Genomic DNA, 26659 nt, shown 5'->3' on the forward strand with positions numbered 1-26659 from the left:
TAAATGATTTCACTAATATTCTGAAATACTATTTGTCGAATTACTCTAAACTAGGAACTTTCCAACTGCTAGCAAACTTTCCTAGTATAAACATGGAATTAATCTTCAGTCTAACATGATTTTGTTGCTACTTACAGGATACGATTAATGCTTAACACAATAAGAAATACATCAAATAGTCCATTTTTATTGCATTACAACTTGCACCATGATGCTATTTGCACTATGTTAGTTCAAGCACTGGCTCCACAGCTGTATCTGTACACATATAGTGATTCCTTTAAACATCTATTATGGCTTCAAAGGTGGCATGCACTGAAATGACAACTTGCTCTCTTTTTCTCAAAGAACTGATGATGAATTTTAAATGAACTGGAATACCAGAAATTGAAGTATTGATGAATTTTAATGTCTACAGAAAACACAGAGCCAATTGGCTCTTTTCCACTGGAATAAATCGAGTATTTGCACTGTAATTTTTCCTCTTCTACACAATTAGTGTAAAAGATTATTAAATGATAGTTGTACAAACCGGAATAGGCATAAAAACTACATATTTTGGAAGTGCATCTTTGACACCTCAGCAAAAATCTGGCAGTCAGGACAAAAAGAGTTCAGCCATGCCTGAACTCATGTGAAAGAATGGCTGGGCATCTGCACACAACCCTCAGCAGCTGGACCCTTGTGCTCTCAGCCCCAGATCTGCTCCAAAACACAGATCCAAGTGATCAGATACACTGAAAGAAAAAACAAATAAATTCAAGCTCCACAAATTTTTAACAGGCTGAGCAAAGTTCTATGCCTGCAATGCACATTTTTATCACTTCTGATCACAAGTCAAATCCCTTGCCTCAAGGCGGTGGCATTGGCAACCATCAGAAGCCATCTTTCAACTTGACAGTAACTTGCACCAGAAGATGTGAATGCTGGCTAAATTCTTTCCCTCACAGAGATGCTCCACTTCAGGAGAAGAATATTTTCCCCCAGACGTAATCAACAGATACTTTATAATAGAGAGCTCACTGTCCTCTGCAGATGGCCACAAAGGGCATGGAGAAGGTTTCAGCCCTTCACCTCCTGCCACCCAGGCCTTTTCCCCCTTGCACAGGTGCTGCATGTTCCTCTCTTCCTATGAGGAGTACAAGAGTGTGGCTGAGAGTATTCTCACCTTCACTTACACACTGGCAAACCAACAGCAACCATTCAACACTAACATCTCTCCCAAATACAGGGCTTTTCTAAGCCAGTTCTAAACTTTTCTAAGGCATTTCTGGAGCATAACAATCTCCTGGAGCCTCAACTCCTGCCCCAACATGTGAAACAAGGCAGTAAGGACAGGTGTGTTAACCCACCCAGTGTACAGTCATGGTGTGCCTGATGCATAATATGGCAGAGGATGAGACCAGAAAGGAGAAGAGCACAAGACCAGCAGAATTCTCTATAAAGATATCAATTGACTCCTTGCTGGTAGCCATTTCAGGGTCATGAACTGACAGTAATTAAAAGGACTTACACACTGGGCTGGTTTCAAACTCAAATCTTCGACTGAAGCCACCGTAGCCAGCAGCCGTCCGGGCTCGGATCTGGAAGACGTATGCTGAGCCTGGTTTCAAGCCATCTGCTGTAATCGTGGTCTCTTTGGATTTGATGATGGTGTAGCTTGTCTCCTGGTCCTTTTCCCAACACCAACAAAAAACACGAGTTCAAACACACAAATACTGGCTCTCATGGAACAGACTTAACATCTCCAACAACAGTGTTACAGAGAATTAATGAAATATGCACTTTTAAGGATCTCTTCCCCTTGAAAAAACCCCCTGAAGGCACTTCCTACAGTACAAAAGGAGAGATCTGATTTTCCCTTGCCTTGCAGCTTTTATAGCCAGTGACTCTAGGAAGTACACGAAGTACTTTCCACCCATAAATAATGACACGCAGGACCAGAACTGGCACTGCAGAGGGGGCAGCCTTCTGTATCTCTGGATGTGCACATCTTAAAAGGCAGTACAGTTGGCACAGAGATGCCTGGGGCAACTAAAAGGTTCAGACTACAAACAAAAATCAGTCCCAAGGCACTGAAAAGTAGAAAACAGCTCCTTTGCCTTAAAGAGGGATTTTGATTTATATCAAATGCTACTTCTCGGTAATGCAATTAGGCCTAAAAGAGAATAATATATTATACATTGTACAACTTTATGCTGGCATTTCTAGACCCACGAATTAGATCTTGGCCAGGAACAGCCAACTAAAACTACAGGAAGACAACTAATTTTGCAGTGTTCTTCTGAAGAAATGAACGTGAAGAAAATTTGCTGAAATAAATCTTAATTTAAATCAGTTTCTAATGTGAAAGAGTTTCAGTTCTTTGATTAAAATTTCACTCAAATGCTTGGTAATTACTCTTAGAATTATTTACTGTAACACATAATCTTGACAAGAGCTCATAAATTAAGGACTACGAATTGGGAAACTGCTTTTTATTCACCATACCCTCTCAAATCTAAATTATTATGAAGTAAACAGGAGTCTGGGGCAATTTCCCACCAAGATTTTTGCATCTCTATTAGGATCTGAACTGATTGTTCTTTTTTCTTTCTCACTTAATGGGCAACTTTCCACAGATAGTAACACATCTGTCTGAGGTCCTGGGAATCTCCAAATGTAGGATCACATATTTTCTCACTGAAGCCTATAGCTAAGCAGGGCTGTATTGGAAGTATTTATGTCTACCTGCCCCCCTTTTTTTTTTCTTGTTAAGGAATGAATTCTCTTAAAGGAATGTGATCTGATGATTCTCCGTTTTCTGAAGCATTCTATATTGATCATTCTCATCCACTGGAAATGAACACTGTGAATTCACTGTTATAAAGGGCTCAAACCCAAGAGAATATAAATGACAGTAACAACAAACAAGAAGGATGAAGGATGACATCCCAAATATAACTGAATGAATAGTTAAAAAGCACTAAGTGAATATTAGTTCACATATTTGCTTTTATGTCAGACCAATTAGATTTTTAATACACTGATGGCTCTGCAAACATTTAAACACTTGAGCTTTCCTACAGAAGACACTAAGCTTTGCTATCAGCCTGAAACAAATAAATCAAGACAGTATAGACTCAGACGGGCTGTAACAATCTCCCCATGAATGACTTGCACTTTAAGAACTATTTACTGAAGCTACCTGTGAATAAATTTTGAATCACAAATACAAGATTCTAAAACCTGATCATTTGTTTGAAAAGAAACTAGACAAAACAAACATATAAATGGACTTTTCTGGCCTTACTTATTTGCTCATCATTAAAGTTTAGAGTCTAATCTTCCTGGGCTACTCCAAGGTAAGGAGACAGTACACCACAACATTCATTCAAAGTCAATAAAAAAGTCTGAAATTCACCAATTCCAGAAAAACCATATCCTGACTCTTCGTGCTTTGTTAGAATCTCCCCGTTTTGCTATAGCAGTTCTGCCAGTACCCCAAGAAATTACATTCAACTGATTTTTTCAAAATATCATATAGAATAATTCAACTGGAAGGAACCATCAAAGATCAGGGAATCCAGCTTCCTGACCACTTCAGAGCTAACAAAAAATTAAAGCATGTTATTGAGGGCATTATCCAAATGCCTCCTGAACACTGACAGGCACGGAGAGCACCAGCCACCTCACCAGGAAGCTTGTTCCAGTGTTTGATCACCCTCATGGTAAAGAAATGTTTCATAAAGCCCAGTCTGTACAGCTCTGTGTCATTCCCACACATCCTAATAAACATGTCAGCCACTCTGCACACAGACCTTTCACACTTCCTCTAACTCTTGCTCTGGAATCTGGTTTCACTCCTCCTTCTCGGTTGGAAAATGAAGGTCACCTCCACCTGTTCTGGTGCCTCTCTACCCTGACTGTAGAAGATTTTTACTTATATCTAACTTAAATCTACCTCTTTTGAGCTTGAAAACATTTTCCCTTATTCTGTCACCACAGACCCTGCTAAAGAGTCTGTCCCCTTCTTTCCTATAGCCCCCCTTTAGATACTTAAAGACTGCTATCACATCACCTTGGTGCCTTCATTTATTGGCATTTCCTTTTAAACTTCACTAATGTTTTTAATAAGAAAAGATGTCACCATTTGAAACAGGGGCAGAGATAGTCAACCTTTGTAGAAAAACTGTTTCTCGTTACACAGAAATCTAGAGTTGGCAAAAAAAAAAAAAAAAAAAAAAAGGCAAGCTTTTAGAAGCCATGATGCCCTTCTTCACAACAGAACAGACAAAGTCTCACTTTAACCCTCCCTCACTTCCTAATACCCTGGACACAAAACCAAGCGAGGAACTGTAATACCAAGTGCAAGGGATAGCCTGATGTTTCTGAGAGGATATATAAGCCTCATCCCCAAACCCTTCTATTTTTAACAACTGAACAGGTTCTACCCTAATGTGATAAGGCTGAGGAGGAATCTGACACAGATTTAATGTATTTGTTCAAGAGAAGCGGCACACTAATGGAAAACAACACCCTCATTTCAAATCTTCCTAATCATTTACTGCAAAATCAATGTGACATTGATTTACGCATAAAACTGCTCCATTCCTTTCCATGACTCAGATAATTATAACCAGAAGAAGAGGACAGGAAAGAGAAGGTACTTGGGATGCTCGGCAATCAGTCCGTCACACCTTTTCAAAATATTTGATTTCGTATTCCAGGATGATGCCGTTGGGTCGATCTGGCTCCTGCCAGGAAAGGGAGATGCTATTTTTAGTTATCTTCCCTTTTTTCACACTACTGACTGGAGAAGGTGCTGCAAGACAGGAGAAAAACAGAACAGACAAAACCATGGTTAGTAAGACAGTCTGCCCCTTCTGAACTCAAACTCATCAGCACGTCATCCTTAGCTACTGCAAATCAGTGGGGCACTCTGGTGGTATTTGGCCATTTTTAACAGCTGGGAATCATGCTGCCTACTGCCACAATTAGAGCAGTAATCATTTACCCCAGGTTAGGGCTTCAGCTGCATGAAGAACTTGTTACAAATGGTGAGCAACCAAGTTGTGCCATTGCTGGCATTTCTGGAAAGCTTTGGATTCCAGTATGTGTTGGTTTAGATAAACCAACAGCTGACAAAATGCAAGGAGAAATGAGATTCAAGAGGATGAGCTTGATCTGAGCAAACCACTTCAGCAGGATCCCAAGAAAGCAGTGGGCTCACACAGATTTTCAGCAGCTGAGGATCTGACTAGCATTGCCCACTTGAGCAAAATAAAGACAGGAACTAATGTTAGTGGCTTGTACCTCAACCTTGTCTTTTCGAGCATTTTTATATTCATCAACCCCACACCTTGTCTATCCAAACACTTTTCCAACTCATCATGGGCCTGTATTACCACAACAGAATTACATGTTGATTACACCTTGCCATCCTTCAGCTGCTTTGCAGATATGCATTTCAGCACATACAGAACACTTTCAGTTATGCAGGCCTCTTAATTTTGCCTTGTGCACTCATTAAAACCAAGGCACCATCCAGCGCCTGTTTCTGGAAGCACTGAACAGGACAGCAGGCCATTATGATCTTTAGAATTCAATTGCTCTCCATAAATATCACCGAGGTGTTGCAGCTTGTATAGTGATGCTAATTCCTTGCAAATGGCAACCATAAGTATTTAAATAGTGATCACCCAGCTGCAATCCCTGCTCACAGTTCAGAAGCTCACACTGCACTTGGGGAAGCCATGGAATACAAACAGCAATACAGCTCTGCTTATTATTATAAGATGCAGCCCTGGAAGGTTATCTGCCCTTCGCAGCAAACATGTGCATGGGAAACAGACTTGCTTCTTTGTTTTCAGTCTGATTCTGCAGAGACTTTTCAAGTTGTGCTGTTTGGGATTTATTATTATTATTTTTTTAAACCAACCCTGCCAGCTCTGTAGGTGAAAGTTGCTGTGGGAAATGCAACCACAAAACCCCAGTTGCTTCATGCCAGAAATGAGGAAAATACAGTCAAATGGAGGAGAAAAAAAAAAAAAAAAAAAAAGAATAAAAAAAGAGTTGGGAAAAATTCACAGAGGAAGAACGAGCAGCTTCCCCTGAGGAAGATCAGCCCATGCCTGGCCAAGAGTTTTGAATCACCCTTTGGACAGGCCAGATCTCAGCAAGGATTGCGCAGGGACTGCGGGGACTGATGGCGAAGTCCCTTGGGGCAATACTGAGAACTGAGTGCAGAGATAAGCAGCAAAGAACACATTTAATCTCCTAGAAGTTATTTGGAAATCACTTCTCCTGAAGACTGGACTGACTGATTTTCATAACCCCTCCCCCCCCCCCCCCCCCCACCAAAAAAATAGAAAAGAAAAAAAAAAGAAAAAAAAAAAAAGCCCCAAACCAATTAAGTAAAATAAAGACAACAAATGAGTTACGTTTGCCAAGTCTGTTTTTCAGCCAAAAAAAGTAGGGGAACTGCTCCAGGCGATTATCCCTGGAAACCCTGAAGGTTAGCAGTGAGCTTTCTTGTTTTAAGCAAGTTCTTGCATCTCAGCCTCTTTTCAATCCCAGTTTTTCTCACTCCTGTTTACTAATCTCTCACTCACTTGGCTCTCAGAGGATACTGAAAGGTGTTGGGCATTTCCATATTGTTTTCTGCTGGAGAGCTGGCATCAGCTGCACAGACATGTTAGCTTCTTAGCAGTGCATATACCACTGTGCTGACAACTGCTCCACTGAGCAAGTAAAAAACACCTTGATTTGAACGATGATCATGTTATTTAGGTAAGCACCACATGGTGCTTTCATCCACAAATGTCACCTTATCCTCCAGCTAACGTCCTTCACAATTTCTTGTACTATGTGAAAGCTAAAACCAACCTAGACTTAACTCCACTAATCTGATATTGGACCTTCCCAAAATTAGTCCAGCTGTCTATACGAGTGTTGTGCAAAAACAGCTGAGTTGTGCGTGTGTGTTCTGTGAGATGTGTTAGCCCAGAGAAGACACAGCAAGCAATGAGCTTGTTAATTAGGATGATCTTCCCACCTCATGTAAAGGAAGTGACACGGTTTTCACACACATCAAAAGTCCCATTTCAGGGTGGGGGTACCAAATAACAGGCATTTCAACTTCAACAGGGGACACCAAGAGCCACATGGAAGCTGCGGGTGATGGAGGCACAAGAGGGCTTGGCAAAATGGGCTTGCAACCCTCCAGGTCTGTTCTCCAATGCCCAGATACTTATAACATCTACCACTGGCTTCCATAGCTGGTGGTAGAATCCACACTCCACTAAGACACAGCTTCCACTTTAAAATGCAGTCTGCTTTGCCATAGGCCTTTGCTTTGCTAGTTAGCAGCTCCATGGACTTAAATCTCTCGCTACATAAGTCTCAAATGCTCAGCTGTGGCTATGCAGAATATTCTACCGGGAAAAGAAGGGAAGATAACAAAATGAGTAACCGAATTCTCAAAGTGAAATAGAAAAGGAGTAACTGTATCCTTTTTGAATCTCCTTCAAAAGAAGCGTTAAAGTGTAACTGTGAGATAAAGGCCAATTAAATAAATTCAATAAATCCCAGTGGTGCTGGGATGATATGGCAACTACTCAGCATCCTCAACACAGGGAAAGTACAATGCTCTGAATCTAGGAAGGAAGGTATAAGTATTTTAGAGTTTTCTTTGTCAAACAAAACGTAATGCAATCTGGGTGACCAGACAAAGCCTGCAATCATTCCATCTTAAAAGCCTGCAACTGGATACTGTGCTATATGATCTCAGGAAAATAAAGGGATTACTTGAAACTTGCTTTTTAAAGGTCACTGCTTCTGCAAGGGCAGCTTCCTTTTAATAGAAAGAAGTCAAGCCACAGAGTAGTTCCATTTGAGTATAACGTTAAAAAAAAACCAAGTTGACGTAAGAGTCAGGATATATAAAGCTGTAATCTCTTATGTTTTTATGCAAACAGACAGAAGTCTTGTTCAAACGTCTGCCTTGATACTACAAAGAGTGGATGTACATAGCAATTGTTTATATGTTGCATTACAAATAATCTGCACATTTGCATTAATTTCAAAGCAAAACATTCAAAATCAAAGAGGGATATTGCATCATTTATGCTTATGTTCACCATTCCTGAGAACAGCCATGCGTGTGATGAAAGCAAACAGAGGATGTAACTAGGTGTGAAATTGGGAATGTACATTTTGCTTTCCAGAGACCAGGATTAATCAGGAAGCAAATAACATCACACAACTGATTTGACAATTTTTAAAATTTCCTTTTCTAACATTTCTTAAGGAGAATAATAAAGGCAAGACTCTGCAGAAGATGCACCCGTAGTTACATCAGAATAACTATAGGAGATGATTTCATGAGGAATAGACCCTTTAGGACATTCTTCCTCGACAACCTTTGATAATGACATTAGCACTGAATTAGCCATCTATGCACCAAACTCAGTATTTACAAAATACTGTTCTGTGTCCCACTAACATCTAATATACAACGATGCTTATGGGAATAAAATGTTAATTATATTTTAAGGGAAACTAATGTTATCAGGTGAATGACCACTGCAGCGAGATAAAACAAATAATCCAGTTTCTACATCTCATGGTCTATCTAATGCTCTCTCCAGCCCAATTATTTTGCCTTGGTATTTTTCACTCTGGCAGAAACAACAGCTAATGGCTCCCCATCTCACCCTTACCTTCACTGAGAGCACGCTTTTCCATTAACTCGTGGGTAAAACCAAGCAAAACCCACCAGCTCACAGCACCCTCGCTACACTATGGATTTTTCATGTCTGTTTTACATGCATTTGCAGTTTCTTTTAACCTGATTACACTCCCTTACATGCAAACATTTGAGGATCTAACACTTCAAACCTCTCATAAGCTCTGGTGTTTCTATATCTGATGCCATGTTTCTTCTGCAGTCTGACAGAAGATTTAAAAGTCAAATGTGCACCTGTGATTAAATCAATACCTTCATTTGTCATCACAGAAACAAATATTTATGTTACCATTAATGCACATGTAAGGCTAGGTTCAATCGAAGAAAATGAAAGCTGTATGCAGCAAAAGAGCAACCACGAGACAAGTAATTGAGGTTCCCCTTCAAAAGTCTGGTTTGATGCAATTTTCACTCAGTTTATAATTAGTAACATTATTCAGTTTTTTCTCAGGGCTTTGGTGACTTTGGAGGAAGGAGTAACACCTGCATTATTCAATTAACCACACTACAGGCATGTGAATCTGCAGAACGCTTCAAAATATGCACACTAATAAAAACACAAATACTCTTTTGAAAAGAAGTGGGAAAAAGGAGGACTTCACTGTACCGTCTTTTTGCATCTCTGTATAGAAACAATATGCTTTTGGAAAAGCTCAAAACCCAACAGCTCCCCAAGGGAACTGCTACTTTGGATATTAGACTTGGGTCAGAACTTGGCATTTAAGTCATAAACTTTTGTGTTCCTTTTGTGTTGTAACTTCTGACATCCAAAGTGAACCACAGTTTTCCCTGTGAGGAAATACAGTAACAGCACCCACCTGGCTACTTAGACAAACAGGACAGATCCCAATTTGCAATTATTTCTAAGCACTTTTGCAAACAGAGTAAAGAAAATGAGAAGTCCTTGGTCTTTGTAAGACTGAACATCATTTCAATCCTACCAGTGATTTTATATGGGATTTCACAGGCCCTATATGCGAGGGCTCTGTTTTTGCCATAGGTTTAATCCAAACAACTTGCAAAATGCAAAGTCAGCCCCGAAACACAATTCAAATACGGAAATCTTCCTCCTGAATGATTTTTCAAGGTATCGCTTGACTAAATAGGGAATTCATGCAGCTTCTTTTCACACTTCAAATATCAAAACAAGAACACAACCTTCAAATTTCCTTCACAATCTTCAAATTTCCTTGACAACAAACATATAGTGTTTATCTACATTTTCTGCCTCCCAAGAACACCACCTGAGGCAAATGCCAGCTTTCTGAACAATTCAGTCTCAGTTACCCACCTCCATTCTGAATACCAAAACCTGAGATGCCATGATGTGTGCCATGAAGTCGCAGAGGTCACGTTGTGTCATGCAGAGAAGTGAACTCTATTCAAGCCCCAGATGGCCATGGGAAAAGGCAGGGCCCCATTTTTGTAATGTGATTCCACAGTAACCCGCAACCAGATTTACCCCATGCAAAAAGGGGGAATCTTCTGGGCGGAAATCATTCCAGCCCCTGAAAGATTAAATGAAGCTCCTTGGGCTTGACAGCAAGACATGACCTAAAGCCTGAGCTGGTCATGGAGTGGAGGTGCTCCCAGACCTCTGTGCCTCCCAGTTGGATGCAGTGTTGGATTTGTGCAATGTGAAAGCCGAGTTGCTGCCCAGTTCTCATTTTGGAGATCACTTTGTCTCTTTGACAAAGCTTTTCTCAGATGATTTCTCTCTATGCTTCTAGTCCTTGTACCTAAGATATTACAAAAGTACCTATGTTACAGGCAAAGAGAGCAGGATGGATGCCGTAGTTTTGCAGGCACTACTAACCTGATGCCTTTAATTGTCAGCAGCCCCGCAACAGAGAAGTGTTCATAGTTAGAAGATACAGAACAGAAAAAAATCCTCCATTTCATGATCACATTAGAGAGATAATACAAGTAATCTGCCTGCAATTTGCATTAGCACAGGGATAAAGGTTAATCTCTTGCTTGTGATCTGTGTAACACTGACTAGATATACCCAGTTGAGACTGAGACTGCAATGAGCCAGTGTTATCTAAGGTTTTTAGATTTTCTGTGCCCAAATATCCTATTTCTTGCTTTAATTCCCCTGCAGCAGAACAACTTGTGCATGCATATACAGGTGCTTGAGAAAGTAAGCAGAGTAGGATAAGACAGAAAAATATATTATACATTATAGATTCATAGAATAATCATTCATAGAATAATCATTCATAGAATAATCTAGTTTGTTCAAGATTTTCAAGATCATCAAGCCCAACCATGAGTTGATCAGCAACCTGATCTAGTGGGTGGCAACTCTGCTTGTATAGCAGGGGTTTGGCACTAGACATTTTTTAAGGTCTCTTCCATCCCAAGCCATTCTATAACTCTGTGATCAACTTATCTACCCATAAAAAACTATTTGCTTCTTGCTACAAATCTGTGTATGAATGCTCGGGCCACGATATGTAGCCAGTCATGTAAACAGTGTTAACAGAACAGACAGCAAGACAGTAGCTATACCACATATACAAAACCACTACTCAAATCCTCATTGTGTTCACTTAAGTAATGAAAATATATCCATAAAATATGTACTGCTATTGAAATTAATTACTGATTATTGGCACTTAGATTGCAAAGACAGTAAAACACACAGCTTTAAAACATTTGCATGCAGCTTTCTCCTACTAATCAAAATATGGCACTAAATATAAAAAAGCAGCACACAACAGCTACTCTTTAAAGGACAGTGGCTGCAGTCAATGCAAGCTTTGCTGTTCACATCAGTGTAACAGGCTATTCAGCTTTCCTTATCGTCAGAGGGAACAGAGCAGATTTAGGGCAGAGCTCACAGCCCAGCTGCTTTTTCCATGCTAACATTTTACTACACTGATTGGCATGAAAGGAGCACTTAGGGACCCGTTCTGGGCTCATGGCTCAGTGGTAATGGGCATGGCACCCATGCAGAACAAAACAGCTTTCTCGCTCTAGTATCCTTGGTTAAGTTTACACCCAGAGACAACACACACATCCCACAGACCAGAGGCTCCTGTGATTTCAGAACTGAAGACAAAACAGTGCCTGAAGGGCCTATCTTCAAGGGAGCTCGACATCCCTACCAAGCCTCTTCTGCAATACAAAAGGCAGCCTGGCTTTTCCCTTACAGAGCCCAAAGATGGCTCCTTACCCAGAGCACACACCAACTCTCTTTGCTGCCTGCAGGCATTTTTCCAAAATCACACTTTTGCATAGAAAAAAAGGAAGCAAATAATGTCTAAAGTTTCTTAATGAAACTAAACCATGACACAGCTACAACACACTGTGATTGTGACAGGATTACTAGCACTGCCTAAGACATCACAGGATTTGGACACTAAATTACAAATCTCTTGGGGTCAGACTTATGTACACACCACCTTCTGTACAAGAGTGAGAATTTTTAATGGAATCTATCATATATCACTGCCACCTCCAAACACTGAATTACCTTGGGTAAGACTGTTAAGAAAGAACAAGAGTTCAAAAAATGAATTGGATTCTTGCCCTTTGCCATCTGTTTACTGAGCAGAATACACATGCTTTCAGTCCCTTACAATCACAGATGCAAGGCATTCTCTTACACAAAAAGTGAAAGCTGTAAAACAAAACTCTGATTTACAAACTTTGTGTAAGTCAAAAATGTACATGCTTTCTTACTGCATTAGCAGCATATGTTAATGAGCACAGTCACCACTGGAAACACGCACTGTTGGAGTATTCAGAAGTTAGAACTCTACTGGCACTTCACTTGTCATGAGAAATTCTCCATTCTGTTGTTCTTTTCAGTTCCTTTGCAATTTCCAAGATGACGTATCACAAACAGTTTTAGAACACTGAATACACTGACCTCAAGGGAGTGAAAGTATTAACTCAGGCTTGATCACTCAACAAGTACATTCAAGGCCTTATCTGGAATTTCAGCTTATGAGAATCTTAAGGATTGACTGGCTATGCAATGAAGGCTACGAAGAGCACGATGTTCTATGACTGTCCAATTTGGTTTGTTGGGTTTTTTTTGCCCCTGAAACCTGAATTTTTGCAAACATCCACATTTTGCAGGGACTCCAAAGCCAGTCAGGCCAAGCAAGACTGGCCATGGCCAAAATTCACCATTTGGAGAACTTATTTCCAACTGCTAGGCTCAGGGCTGATGCTGGTGTAAGTACAAATGAATATATGTCAAGTCCTACAAAGACAGCCCCAAATAGATTGTAATTTGCCTCTTTTTCTGTGTCCAGCCTATAGTGATGATGATTTCTGGTTCAAGGTCATATTCACAACAGGAACTCACCTCGTTACTTTATAAGGCCAGTAGAGCTCCTTGTGCCTGGTATGATGACCTGGAGTGACAGCCGACAGAAAGGCTACATTGAAACCATGCTGAATTGGTGTATCCACCTTCGAACTAATGCTAGATTGGTGTATCCCATGGGGAACCTCTACACACAGGGTACAGATCCACAGGGAGCTGCAATACCTCATCTTTTTTTTTCTTTTTCTAGAGCCTCTAGAAATCAGGATGTTAAGCCCTTCTCAAAGCTGGGGAACAGTTTATGGTTAAGACCAACGTCAGATTCCCTTCATGTCACAGAATAGCTGTAATTTCCCTATATTCCATTAGTGGTTTAGTTGTGAAGCCTTAGAATAAATACTATTGATTCACAACACTTGTTATAAATTCACTCCCAGCAAGGTGATAAGGACTTTAGCTCTGATCCATCAAAGTGCTCTGGGAAAACACTTAACTTTAAGCGCATGAGTACTAACACTGCTGTCAGCACTTTGCTGGATCATAGCCACAGGGCTCAGCATTTTGCAGCAGAATCCTCATTATTGAGTGCATTTATCAGGTTAGCTTCCCGCACACAAAACAGCCCCTCTCCTATCATTAGTAGCCTAATTTCTTATTTGCATTTAAGCAAAAGGTTCCTTTTAAAAATCACAGGTCATTAAAAACAAAACAAAACCATAGCTACTGAATAAAATGCACAAAATGTACATGTTCCTGCTTGCTACCATCAGTCACCTTCTTAATTCCTAGATTGGTTCTTTTTTTCATACAAGTCTTGCTGCATCCTTCTCCCTGCTGCTATGAGACTCTAAATGTGCTAAATTCACCAAAGGCAAGGACCATTTTTAAACTCCGTGGGAAATTTCCTTCTCTGCCAAGCCTGCCACTCTGTATGATACACCAATCAGTCTTGCTGATGAATTCTAATATTAAAGCCAAATTACTGAGCACTCCAGCGGAATCAGGGGCAGCCAAATAAATTCCTTGTGTTTCCACTTGAAGAACAGCTACTGATGAGGTGCAGCAGGTCAGAGGCAAGAATAGAGTAAGTCCTTAACTCCCGTGGTAACATAGTTTTGGACTTCCTGTAGTATTCCTTCTCTGCTATCACAATCCTTCTTCTCCTGTCTTGTATATAAATGCAAGAAAAGCACAAGCTCCACACCTTCGATAGAACCCTGAGCCAGACACAGCTTTGCATAAACATGAACCAGACATTTTCCATAAGCAAGTTACATAAAGAAGAATAAAAGCCTTGAAATTAATAGGTTATGTAAGAACAAAAAACTAGAATAATTAAGTAGTAAAACACCAAAGTGACCGAAGATTTTAAGTTAGAAGGTTTATATACCTCTGATGTACCAATCCACACCCATCCCACCCTTACCCGGCAGGTCTCTGAGCCCTGCCCTGGCTTCAGACTAATGGTGGTTTTCTGAGTCAGGTCAAGTCTATCACTCAGCCCAGTCTATCATTCTTTTTAAAGGAAATGGCAGAGAACAAAATCCAACAGATCTCATTCTGCCTGCCAACCTTGACACCCTGGCCACATCTGGCATTTCAGCATGACCAGGGGTACCTGTTTGCCCTAAAATCTCATGTTCCAAGCACTGAAATGAAGCTAACAAGCAAATTCAGTGTATGTCATATTGTATTACAGGTGCTTGGGAAATAATTCTTGATACTACCAAGGGAAATCTTGGCGCCTCCCACTTCCCAAGAGCTAACTTTTGCAGTGTCTGCAAGAAAATGAAAGGAATAAAACCCACACCAGCTCCTTCTGCTGGAAAGCACTATGCTGCATGGCCTGCCAAATCTGCAACCCCACCAGGTGAGCAGCCGTAGCCACGAATCCTCAGTGGGAGTCCTGCAAGAGATATCTAGCTAGGTTCTTGCTACTCAAGCTAGAATCTATGGCTTCCCAAGAGGAAAGAGCTGATATATCAGATTTTTAGGGAGAAGTGGAAAGTGCTTAATGGATTTGGCAGCTCCCTATTTTGCCACCTTCTGAATGTTCCATGTCAGGAAAAGCACGCTTCATTGTGAGGGAATCCAAGGTGGAATTGGAGGACAAGCAAAAGAAGAGAAAGCATGAGCTATGAGCAGAGACAAAGAAGCAAAACTGCTCAGTCCAGAAGAAAAAGGACTGAAAGAGAACATTAATCTCAAGTAAGTAAAAAAGCAGCTCCCCCTAGAGCAAGACAGCACAGAATTAAATTTAAGACAAGTTTCCAAGGACAAAAATAATGAACCAGAAAAGAAATAATACCACCCCATGAACCTGTGGCATCATTCTTTGAAGGCTTTTAAGTAGATTAGATGAACATATCCTGAGATCTTTCCAGAGAAACAGCCAGGCATCGTAAGGTGAGTGACAAAAATAGCATGGATGTTGAAAGGCAGAAATTTGGGAAGCATGCATTTCATGTCATTTACCAGCCCCCATGTTTGTTCCAGGAGACATAAGGCAAAAATCTGAATTGCTGCAAGTGGTTAGTCATGCAAGGATGGCACCATGATAAACGCATCAGCCCAGAGGAGATAATACCCTGCTTTTTGGCACTGCCAGAGACTTGTAGCATGACCAAGGGTAAGTCATTTCATCTTTCGCTGCTGTTACCTGTGTAACGAAGATAATGATAATTCCTTTATCTATTTTGACTTTAGGTGCAGGAACTAACAATTCAGATGCTGCCAGCACAATCTCTGCTTTGTCCTGCAGGCTCTGCTCTAAGGCAAATAAAGAAAAGAAGGAATACCTGCAAGCATTACTCCTGGCAGCCAGCTTCTTCTATTTAAATCACAAGCAACTTGGCGACACCATGCTGAGCTCAAACGTGGAACAAAAGCCCTACATGAGTGACAAAAAGTAAAATTACAGAGTAATTTGTGTTAAAGGCTTAATTTTCTTAATTTAATAACTCTCCAACTTCTGCCTCCAAGTAGAAGCACTAGTTGAGTGCTTAAAGATGAGCGCTGTGTAAATTGCTTTGCTGAGGTGAAACCGCAGAGATCACAATCAGGCAACACAAAGCACAGGATGAACATCAGTGCTGTGAATGGGATAGGAGCAGCTGTGTATGAAAGCAGGGCTCTTGACTCCCCCACTCTGCAGAGACATTAGCTTCCTGCATGTTACAAGCACAAGCTCTCTTCCGACAAAACATGGCAGGCTTTTTCAGTCCGGTTGGTTTCTGAAGGCGTTGAAAAGGATTTAAAGACAAACTCAAGAATGCTCCAGGAACAGCTTCAAATCAAAGCGCTGTTGATGTAAAAATCCAGTTGCTGACTGCATGGGGACTCTGCTTTGATTTTTCCTACTTTTGCTGACAGGTTATGTCCTAAACACCTCTACTCAGCCATGTCATCACAGACTCCGCAGTTCAGAGCAATGCTCCAGGAACAGGAAAACATTCCAAGCACCTGACTTCAGGATTCTCATGGTCCCAACAGATTTCAAATGCTTTAAATTCTAGCCGTGCATGTGATAAATAAATGGGCCTATCTTTAACTTTCCTCTAGTGTTAGCAAAACTGTGGTCAACAAAACGGCTTCCACCTGTAACACACTTAATGTGATCTATATTAGTTGGCTTGAACTGGTGTCCTCCTGCTGCAGTATTTTTTTCTGCTTTGCTGGATATATCAGATCAAATATTAAGCAAGATATCTGCACATGGAATAGCACAGCAAGGATTTTACTCCTGCTTTGGCTTGCATTTTGGATAGTGCTTCTCTCAAAAGCATTAGAGAAAAAATAAGCCATGAATTCACATTCTAGATCTGTTCACTTCCCAGCTGTGGAATGCCAACTACTGGCTTACTACTTGCAGAAATGGCTAGATAGAAGCTTGTAGGAACCATGTAACCTAATGCTCCAGATTAATCATTTGTGAAGCTGCATTCCCAAATATATCTTGAGGCTTTGATGATCTCTTCTTATCCAGCACTGCCACAAACTCATTATGAAAAGATGAAGGTGAGACAAGTCTCCTTGCATACCAATTCATAGAATATCCCAAGTTGGAAGGGACCCACAAAATTCACATATTCCATCCCCTGGCTCCACACAGCACCACCCAAACCCCAAACTCTATGTCTGAGAGCACTGTACAAGCACTCCTTGACTCAGCAGCTCAGAGTTGTACCCACCACCACTATCAGCCTTTTCATAATTCCCATGTGAACACGATACAGCTCCATGCTGTTCTCTTGGGCCCTGTTGCTGTCACAGAGAGCAGAGGTCAGAGCTGCCCCTCCACTCCCTGTGAGGAGCTGCAGCTGCCATGAGGTCTCCCCTCAGCTTCTCTGCTCTGGGCTGAACAAACCCAGAGACCTCAGCCACTCTTCATACGTCCTGCACTCTACACCTTCAACCAGCCCTTCCTGGGACACTCTCCAATAGTTTAATTCTTTCTTATATTGTGTTGCTCAAACCCACACCCAGAGTTTGAGGTGAGGTCTCACAGCAGAGGGGACAACCTTCCCATAGGGCTGTTCTCCAGCCTCTTGTCCCATAGTCTGTGTTAGACATCCCATCTCTACCACAGAGAAAGTCTCAACTTGAGACAAAAGGCTGAGCCAGAGGAAGGACAGATTCAACCAGGTACAGGCATGAGCTGCGATGTGTAGCCAATGCCTCTTCAGCTCTGAAGCATGTAACTTGTTAGTGACCACTGCAATGAGTTGCTGACCTGCTTTTGGAAATGCTGCAGTCCTATTTTTCAGTCACATCCTCTCAGCTCTGTAATTGCAAAAATCCTGACTGGGAGATTCTCCTTCAGAGATGTTGCTTGTCTCCTTGTCTGATTTGGAGCAGAGGAACAACCCTAAGCAAATGTCCCACTCCTTCCAACACTCATCATCCCTATTCACAGATTCAGAGTGTGGACTAAACTATCCTAAACCTCAGTGAGAAAATATCAATGCTTATACATGCCTGTTTCCATATAAGAAACACAAAAACACTTCCCTTTTTGGTATTATCCTGCACATTTACAATTTTACCTTCACTAACCTTCATACTATAAGTGCTCACTTCATCCACTGGCTGGCTGAAATTGTGCACTGAAGATGCCAGCGCAGATCGTGACAGGATGCAGTGGCTGCTAGTGCATATTGCACAAATATCAGCTGCTGAGAGGCATTTGCCTTTTCCTCCTTCACAGGTCTGTCATGTTGTCAGCTCCCACTTGCTTTTGGAAAAAAACATATTTTACAGGGTTTGGTTTTTTGTTTGTTTGTTTTTTGTTAGTTTTTTTTACCACTGAGGGCTACCCACTTAGATACATGTGGGAATTCATAAAGACTCTTCAGACAGTGTCTTTAGTCATCCACAGGACTGTCATCTCAAGATCAAACATGTCAACTGTTTATCTTCATGGGGCCAGAGCTCAAGATACTTGGACTGAAGGGCGAGAAACTGAGCCCTACTGGTTTATCACTATTCTATATTCTACAGGACACTGCCTATCAGGATGACTCTCATCTCCTTAAATATGCCCTTTATAAATGTGAGTTAACAGTAAATGGCATTAAAAATGTGAATGATGAATGTTATGCATCCAGCAGGATGATTAAATAACGAAGTGTAGATACTGGGATATATTCACTTCTCTGCCTTCTGACACAATAATTGATTAACACTAAGCTATGGCGGAAACAAAACAGAGATTAGCTTCTCTCACAATTCAGCTTCTATTCTCCTTTATTTACTCCTCCTTTTATACAGGGAAAACAATCATTAACTAGTTCTATCTGTTCCTAATTCAGCAGTATTGAAAACCGGATTCAACAATGCAGGTAATTGATCCTATTTTTACAGGACTGCCTTCCAAGCAGTAGCAAGGGTAAAGCATTCAGGTTACTAAAGTCTCTGCAGTGAATGCAAGAATAAAGAAGACTTGGGTTTAAATCAAGATTCAATTACAGTGAAATATTCAAATGTTGCTACTTCCCCTTAAAACTGAGAAGTAACCTTACCTTAAGAGAGCTAACGATAGCCAAGCAGGCTTCTCAAAGAGTAATATTTAAAACAGTTTAGTTAAAACAGTACAGATAATCTGATTTCAACCAGAACTTGTTTTATGTTCACTTATAATGAATTAGCAAGCTTATAGGTAGCAGGTAAAGCAAACTAATCAATTTTAAATCAACATCTCTAAATATTACGGCCAGAAGAAATAATTTAGCCCTTCCACAAAACACCGCTGAGTTTTCATCTTCTTTTCAATCAATAACAATTCATCCCTGGGGGTATATTATCAGACATCACCACACTGTAACTATTGCCCATCTTGCTCTATGCTGTTAATTACAAAAAAACCCCAACATTTATACCTAATAGTGCTGTCTGCTTAGGCTCCATGGACTACCCTCTCATGGGCCTTCTTCTACTGGTGATTAATTTATTAAAGAAAACTAGAAATGTTTTGGGTTTGGTTGTTTTTTGTTTGTTTCTTTATTTGTTTTTCAGTGTTATCATTCATTGAAAATGCTATGTAGCCAGAAAAAAAATCCCATGCAGCCATACAGCTGCTGAACAACTGTTTGCAAGGGCATGTATTACCTCACATGGTACGCAATCGTTTTATTTACTGTGCACCAACCAAAATTACTTAAGCCATTAATGGCTGTCAAACTCCTTGTGTACTACTCTGATAAGAGATTTGTATTGCTTACCTCTTTCTCCTGTTAAATGAAAGGCACTCTGACCGCATAGGCACATCTTACCTTGTATCTCAAGAAAGATATTGCTATCGCCCTTTCATGGTTTCCAGTGGCCACTTAAGGATTGCATCTGCTGCATACATATGGACTGGAAGTTCCTACCTGCATCATTTGGGTGCTGCTTTCATTTTGAAGCTGCTGGAGATAGCTGCTGTCTTATTTTGTTTATTTGGAATATAGCCTTTAAAGCCTGGATGTGACTTTTAAAAGGGCCATTAAATGCCCATACCCTCTCTTGATCATAAATCTTGTCAAACACAGCAGTATATTATTATCTCAGTGATCTAATTCTTAAGATCATCTCCTTACTGTCAAGAGCAGGACGGTCATTATGACAAGCTCTAGGAACCCAAAAATATCTCACTCACTGACCCAATAATAAACCCGATCCTCTCTACTTCATCTTTTCCTCAGTAAGGTACGTCAGATCATATACTATGTCTACATACTAAACGACTTGGCAAAAGGATTCTCAGAAAATTGTGGCAAAGGTCAGCAAGACATTACATTGTTAAAAGAATGAATAACAAGATTATTATACTTTCATGCACTGAAGATCTTGTGTTCTCGGCATCCTGGAGGACAGAAAACCAAAAAAAGACTTTTAGAATAGAAATTCCAAGGCTGACCTCAAACAGAAATGCAAGCTGTGGCTGCACACATTTTCAGAAGAATTAAGTAGGAAGACTCAAATCTACCCAAGTCATCAGGTCAAACCTTACTTTCCTCTACACAAAAGGTTACTCTCATCAGCACCTTCAGAAATAGCTCCTGTGCAACTAAGACTTGAACTTGATTCACCAAGGAATAGGGAAACGTAGTATAATGTAGTCCACTAGACACTGAACTAGCCAAAGTAACAAATGAAACATGCCCCAAAAAACTGCCTGAACCTATGACCAGCTTCAAATTAACATAGAAAAATACAATCATTCCACTTTGGAAGCAATCACTTGCATGGTCTTGAACTGTTCATCAGCCTTTGTTGGGAAGGACTCAGATAACTCTGTGTTCATGTGCTGAGCACTAAAAGGTAGATAAGAAACACGGAGGGGAAAAGAAGAGGACACAAAGGAACTGTTAGGCTCACGGCATAACCCCGACTTCAGTGGAATGCACTGCCACCAGACCCTGCTTGCTTGTGGTCTCTTCCCAGTCCTGCTGTGTGATCTTGGCAAATCCCTCTTGCCACCTGTAAAATCTGTGGGAAGGACATTCATGCTCTTTGCAGAGTATGGTGACATTCACAGTTAGCGTGTTCAGCCTCCTCTTTGGTGGTAGCTTTTCTGTGACAGAAAATATCTCTCCCCCAAGACTCTCATTGTCCATTCCTTCCCAAACACATTTAATTAAAAAGCCCACAGTGCTGCTGAGCTGCTAATGATGATCTTTTATTGAAAAGCCTCCCTTCCTGGCAAGTTGTTTCTGTCTTAGCCTAGCCATGATTTCCAGCCTTATTTCCATAACAAGTTGCTTCTAACTACACATTGGTGGCCTGACAAGAAAACATGCTTATACCCTAACAACAATTTTTCTCACTGAATGCAGCACAGCTCTGTGCCTTCAATTATTTCCTAGGCATGTCTCTTCCACATTCCCTGGAGCCCAAGCACCTCTCCTCCAATGCTGGCACTCAGAAATACCTGCAAGACAGAACTCACACTGAAATGAACCTATTCCCTCCTGTCCCTCACTTTTTTTTCCATTGTGTGTGTGCGGACAAAACACAGTGGTGTATACTGCTGCTGGCAATGAGGAAGCCTCCTGAAAGGCATAAGTATCAAGGGTCTGCAACATGATTGTACCAGGGAAGCATCTGTTGCCTTTCTGAGCTCCTATCACTTGACTGTACAACTGCTTGGATGACAAGAGTGTCTCTCTGACAGGCTCTTAAGTATTCTAAACTAGATTAATCTCTGAGCAGAATGCAGCAAGGCTATAGATGCTTCCTAATGGTTTGAAGTGCCAGCTCCCATGATAAATATACACCTCCTACATGCAATTATGCCTGTTTCTTAATAGCATTAAGATGGCTCCAAGATACTAATTACCAAATAAGAACTCTGTGATTATACTCCATCATACCTTACTCCTGACATAGATTCTTTTAAATAAACAAGGATTATGGTTTGACAGCACCAAATAAAAGGGAGTTTCTCCTTTGATCTGCTTAACTTTGAGTGTGACCATGGTATTACAGAAGAGTAAAAATTCCCATTCACTGGGAAGTACTGACAGGGATTCATTGCAGCCATTTCACCACTCTTAAGAACAGTTGTTAGTCCTTTTACTAATCAGTGGGAGGACTGATGCTATCTGAAGTGAAAGCAATCTCACTAGCCGATTCCTGCTGCTAGAGTTTCACTGTTTGGCATGAACCGTTTGCAGACTTACTTTTACTTAACAAGATTCGAGGTATTCCCCATATCTTACACAACATCATCAGATAAGATAAACCTCCTACCTACATTCGTTGTTGGCATGTTACTGGCAAACACCTTACACTCATAAATAAAAAGTACAGAAATGCTTACTTTCAAGGCACAAGAGAGGGCTATCAGAAGACAGATGTGTCAAAGCTGTCCAAACTCAGAGGTATTACCTTTCCAGCAAACTAAACAGCAAAATCCCCAGCTGCCTTCAATAGGAAGAGAATTAAGCCAGTGTTGAGCAATTTTTAGAGATCTTCTTTCAGTGCTCCCTCCTGACATTAAAATGCATAATCAGACCATTACAGTCACCTGAGAAAGAAGCCACCTGGGTGAGATTATAACCTGGGTAATCCCAAAGAGTGGGAATCTGTAGCATTAAACACAATGTGAAAGGATGCACTAATGATAGCAATATTTTTACACCGTTCATGCAAGCACAGAGACAAATGTTGCAATCTGTCTCTGTCTGCCTTTCTAGAGTGCTGTTTTACGACACAGTTAATGATTTGGCAAAAAGTAATAGCCTTGTAGTGCAGCAATTGCAAATGATCTTTCCCTTGCTTCTTTGAAGATGAATAACGGAAGCCTGCGTTTGACCCCTTTATGAGCATTTTGCTTGTGGTGGGAGGAGGGAGGGAGGAGGAATAAACACCTAAAAATAGAAGTGTGAGAGTGATGCTATGATATACAGCTACCTTGTTTACCATTATCCTTAGCCATAGATTTATCACCTTGCTCTTAAGCTGTACATCTTTCCTTGTTTTTTCTTTTTTCTCTTCCCTTCTAATTGGAACTCAGTCTGCAAAATGTAATTAAAGCTCTCATAAATACCGCCAGCGTGTACCTTTTTTCTTCCAAGTAACTACCAGCATCTTCCAGAAGACCTCATCAACCCCTCACAGAATACAGACTAATATATCTTCACACAGGCCGTTCAGGATTGGGAGGCCAATCTTCCCACCTTCCACATAATTAAAGTCACCCACATTATGCTTTTCCTTTGCCACTCCCTCCCCTTCTAGAAACACATGTATCACCCTGTCATCGGCTCCTTCCTTTCATCTGATTTATTCAGTTTCTAATCACTGAGCAAAATCCAGCGCTTTTACAAAAAGCTGATGCGGTCCTAAGCAGACCTTGGCACGAGGCTTCCTTTTTCTCGCCTCCTCACATCTTATATTAAAAGAAGGTGCTTTTAACTCTCCTCTAAGGGGGATTATTTCCTGCAATCTAGAGAGTTTATTCATGCCTGCAGTGAAAAAAATACCCTTTTCTATTCAGGGTAAATGACTGAGACATTAACAATGAAATTCAATGGTACTTCAAAGACTCCTCTGGGCCCTAAAGGTTGTGAAGGGCTGCCCAGGGACTGAATGAAGACCAGTTAACCGAACAGGTGGCTTCATTTGGCATGTGAAAAATAGCCTCTGCTTCTCTTGGAAAGGAAAACACTCCCAACTGGGCCAAATGCCTGCTACAAAAACGTCTGACCTGAGGCACCTCCGAGGTTTTCAAGCACCCACCAGGCAAACTGACAAAGCAGCTGCTATGTGTAGCCTGAGCACTGCTCCAGGAGACATAGCCCCAGATCTCTCCTTCCTCAGAAGAGACAGGTGACAATTGCGCAACTGACCTTACAGAGCCGATGTTTTAGGATTGACAGTGTGCATCCCATCCCTATGAATACAGCTCTACTCATATGAGGCAGAGCAGCTGTAGCAGCAGACGTGAGCAGATGAGACAGCAATACGGTTCAGATATTTGGATATTCTCCTAAACCACTGGCTGAGCCCCTGAAGCACATGCCTGACCTCAAACATAGGGCCGGGGAGCAATAACTGTGTGACCCCCCCTGGCTGCAGCCTCCCAGTAGAGGACATCCCAACAGCCCTGTGTGAGATGCAGGAGGCAGCCTCAACTCCAGCCCCCGGCAGACACTGTCCCAGGAGCCGGGTTCAAAAGTTAAGAGACAGAGAAAACAGGAGGAGCCGCTGAAACCTTCTCTCAGCTCTCAAGAGGATAAACCAAGTGTCAGTGTCTTTAGCACTTCATTACTGCTATGGCTTGATTTTGTTAAGTGCTTTTTTTGGACCCTCCTCAATGAATAGTTGCCAAGATACTCTAAATACTATTACTGCTAAAGGCCAAATAAAACCAAACCTATTTACTGAAGAGGTAGCAATTGCTGTCCCCCTGGATAGAAAGTCAAAGGGATCAGGATTTTAGTTACACTGAATTTCAATAGCACTGGAATTTGCAAGCACTTGCAATGAACAGACATATTATTAATGGTTCTGTTTTTAGCAGACAAAGCACAGTTCACCATCCAAATGTATTCCAGTCAATACCCTGCACTCAGCCAGGAAGGGCAGCTGGACCTGGATCAAAGATTGTCTTTCCTGGTTGACAGTGTACATGAAGGAAAAAGGAAAGTGTCACTATTGCAGAAAATATTTGGGAACAAATGCATCCCATGCCACACTCTTCCCTCCAAGCCCTTCAGCACTATTAGCTCACCACACTCCAGATGGAAAAACGGGTACTTTGCATATCCTTTCGCAAAGGCAGACCAAGCTACAACCATGTTTGAAGTCTTCTGCATGTGGTGCTGCAGGGAGAAGAAACTTGGCCCAGGGGGGGCTGGGAATCAGCCCCCTTCATGTCACTGCCAGGGAACCAGCTTCTTGCTGCAACTACAACAGCATGAGGTTTTCACTTTAAATGCAGCAGCAATCTTGAAACCATACCATCTAGAAAGCAATTCAGAAAACAAACAAACACCACTGAGCCCATTTTCAGTTGAGCTGCTCCTCGGCTCACCTCCAGTCATCTGTGACTGGAATCTCTTATCTGCTCTTGAAGTCGGCTTTGGCAAACTGGCTAGAAAGCATCTTCAGTGCAGCTCAGGGCTCCAGCAGGCTTCCAGCCCGTGTACGCCCTCTTTTCACACCACACCTTGTGCCTCTGTTTCTCCATCTGCAAAAATGATGCCCGAAGAGCCTCCCTGATGAGAGGTGATGCACAAGTAGCAGGCAACGAGAACCACAAGAGCAATATAGTGACAAGAGACATTCCTTCCCACACATAATGAGCACATGGCACAGACAGGCATCCCCCAAAAATGTATCTGAATCTGCCACTACAAACTGTCACTGGGCCAGACCTGCTGTGTTAAACCTCCCCTGGCCTTTGCTAGAAATGGCATGTGCTGTGTGGATCAGGTTTGGATACAAGAAAGCTGAGCCAACTGGAATTTATTTACTGCACTAATTTGCATAATGACCATGTATTTTCCTTTCATATTTCGTCCCAAATAAAGAAGCAGAAATTGCACAAGCAGAATTTAAAATAGCAGTCATCAGTCAATCACTACTATTAGAGGCTACAGGAACAGTGTGAGGCCAGTATAGATGCACAGTCATTATTTGAGCACAAGAAATACTTCTCAATTACTCGACTACTTCTCGGAGCTCTTTTTGTTTCGTAGAGGTGCTCTGAAGAGGTTGCACATAGCACCTGGGGCCCTACAAAGCTATCTGACTGGCAGAAGTTCCTCCTGAAGCCTCAGCCAACACACAGCAGTGAGTTTAGTGCATCATCTCCACAGAGAGCACAGGGCATTTTGTCCTTCACGCACATCCAGCTTTGCTAGTTGTTGTGTGCAATTTTGGAAAAGGTGAAGATGGGTATGTGCCCTCATGTGCATCCTGCCCAGTCATCCTCCAGCTCCCCTAGACCTCCTTGCAGTAACTGAGTCACACCTGGTACCAAGAGATATACAATAAATTAAATAACCTGGTAATTTCTGCAGCAACGGCCTTCCAGCTTACTGAACTGGGTGAGAGCATCTCTCTGTGGAAACTGCCCTTGCATGGCCAGGCATTTAGAGGCTCACACTGTAAGTCTTTGCCAAGGTCAGCGAGTGATTTCATGCTTAGTGCTACCCTTTGCCTCTGAATGAGGCAGAACCTCAGAGCAGAGTGTTTTGATGATTCAAGGCAGGAACCCACTGCTAGGAGGGCAGAGCCCTGGGGGTGACAGGACAATGGTCACAAAGGCCTATACTCAGTAACAAGCCACACCAATGCAGAACTGTATGACAGTCAACTCAAGGAATACTGCAATTAATAATTTACTTGGCTGAGAAATGGTTTCTCTCCTCAGTTTGAGGCATACTGCAGAAAAGATGGGAAGAAGCTTTGAAGACCCTGAGCTGCACACAGGGTCCTGTAAACCTTTCTGAAGTGAAAGAGAGAAGGGAAACACACTGTTATTGCTACTATCTGATTCAACCTTGTTTCCTTTCATCTCATTTAGGGCACAAAGCAAAGAAGCACACCTTACCTCAGCCACTAATGCCAGTTTAAAAGGAGACATAATTCCAAAGACTTTTTGTTTCAAGGGTACTGTCACAAGGATTTAGGTAACTGCATGTCAAACAAACCTA

General features: G+C 41.5%; 1 protein-coding gene across 17 annotated transcripts in view; it reads right to left on the reverse strand.

The window, feature by feature from the left end:
* The window catches only part of EPHA5 (EPH receptor A5), a 197566-nt gene that overhangs the window by 51972 nt on the left and 118935 nt on the right, over positions 1 to 26659 (reverse strand). For all 17 annotated transcript variants that reach the window (XM_015861733.2, XM_015861738.2, XM_015861732.2 and 14 more), the window contains 2 exons: positions 4680 to 4804; positions 1514 to 1673 (listed from right to left, as the gene is read on the reverse strand). In XM_015861733.2, coding sequence (XP_015717219.1) covers positions 1514 to 1673; positions 4680 to 4804 — 285 coding nt within the window. The remainder of the gene's footprint in view (positions 1 to 1513; positions 1674 to 4679; positions 4805 to 26659) is intronic.

Source organism: Coturnix japonica, chromosome 4 (genome assembly GCF_001577835.2).
Source record: "Coturnix japonica isolate 7356 chromosome 4, Coturnix japonica 2.1, whole genome shotgun sequence".
In the NCBI taxonomy this organism is placed as follows: Eukaryota; Metazoa; Chordata; class Aves; order Galliformes; family Phasianidae; genus Coturnix; species Coturnix japonica.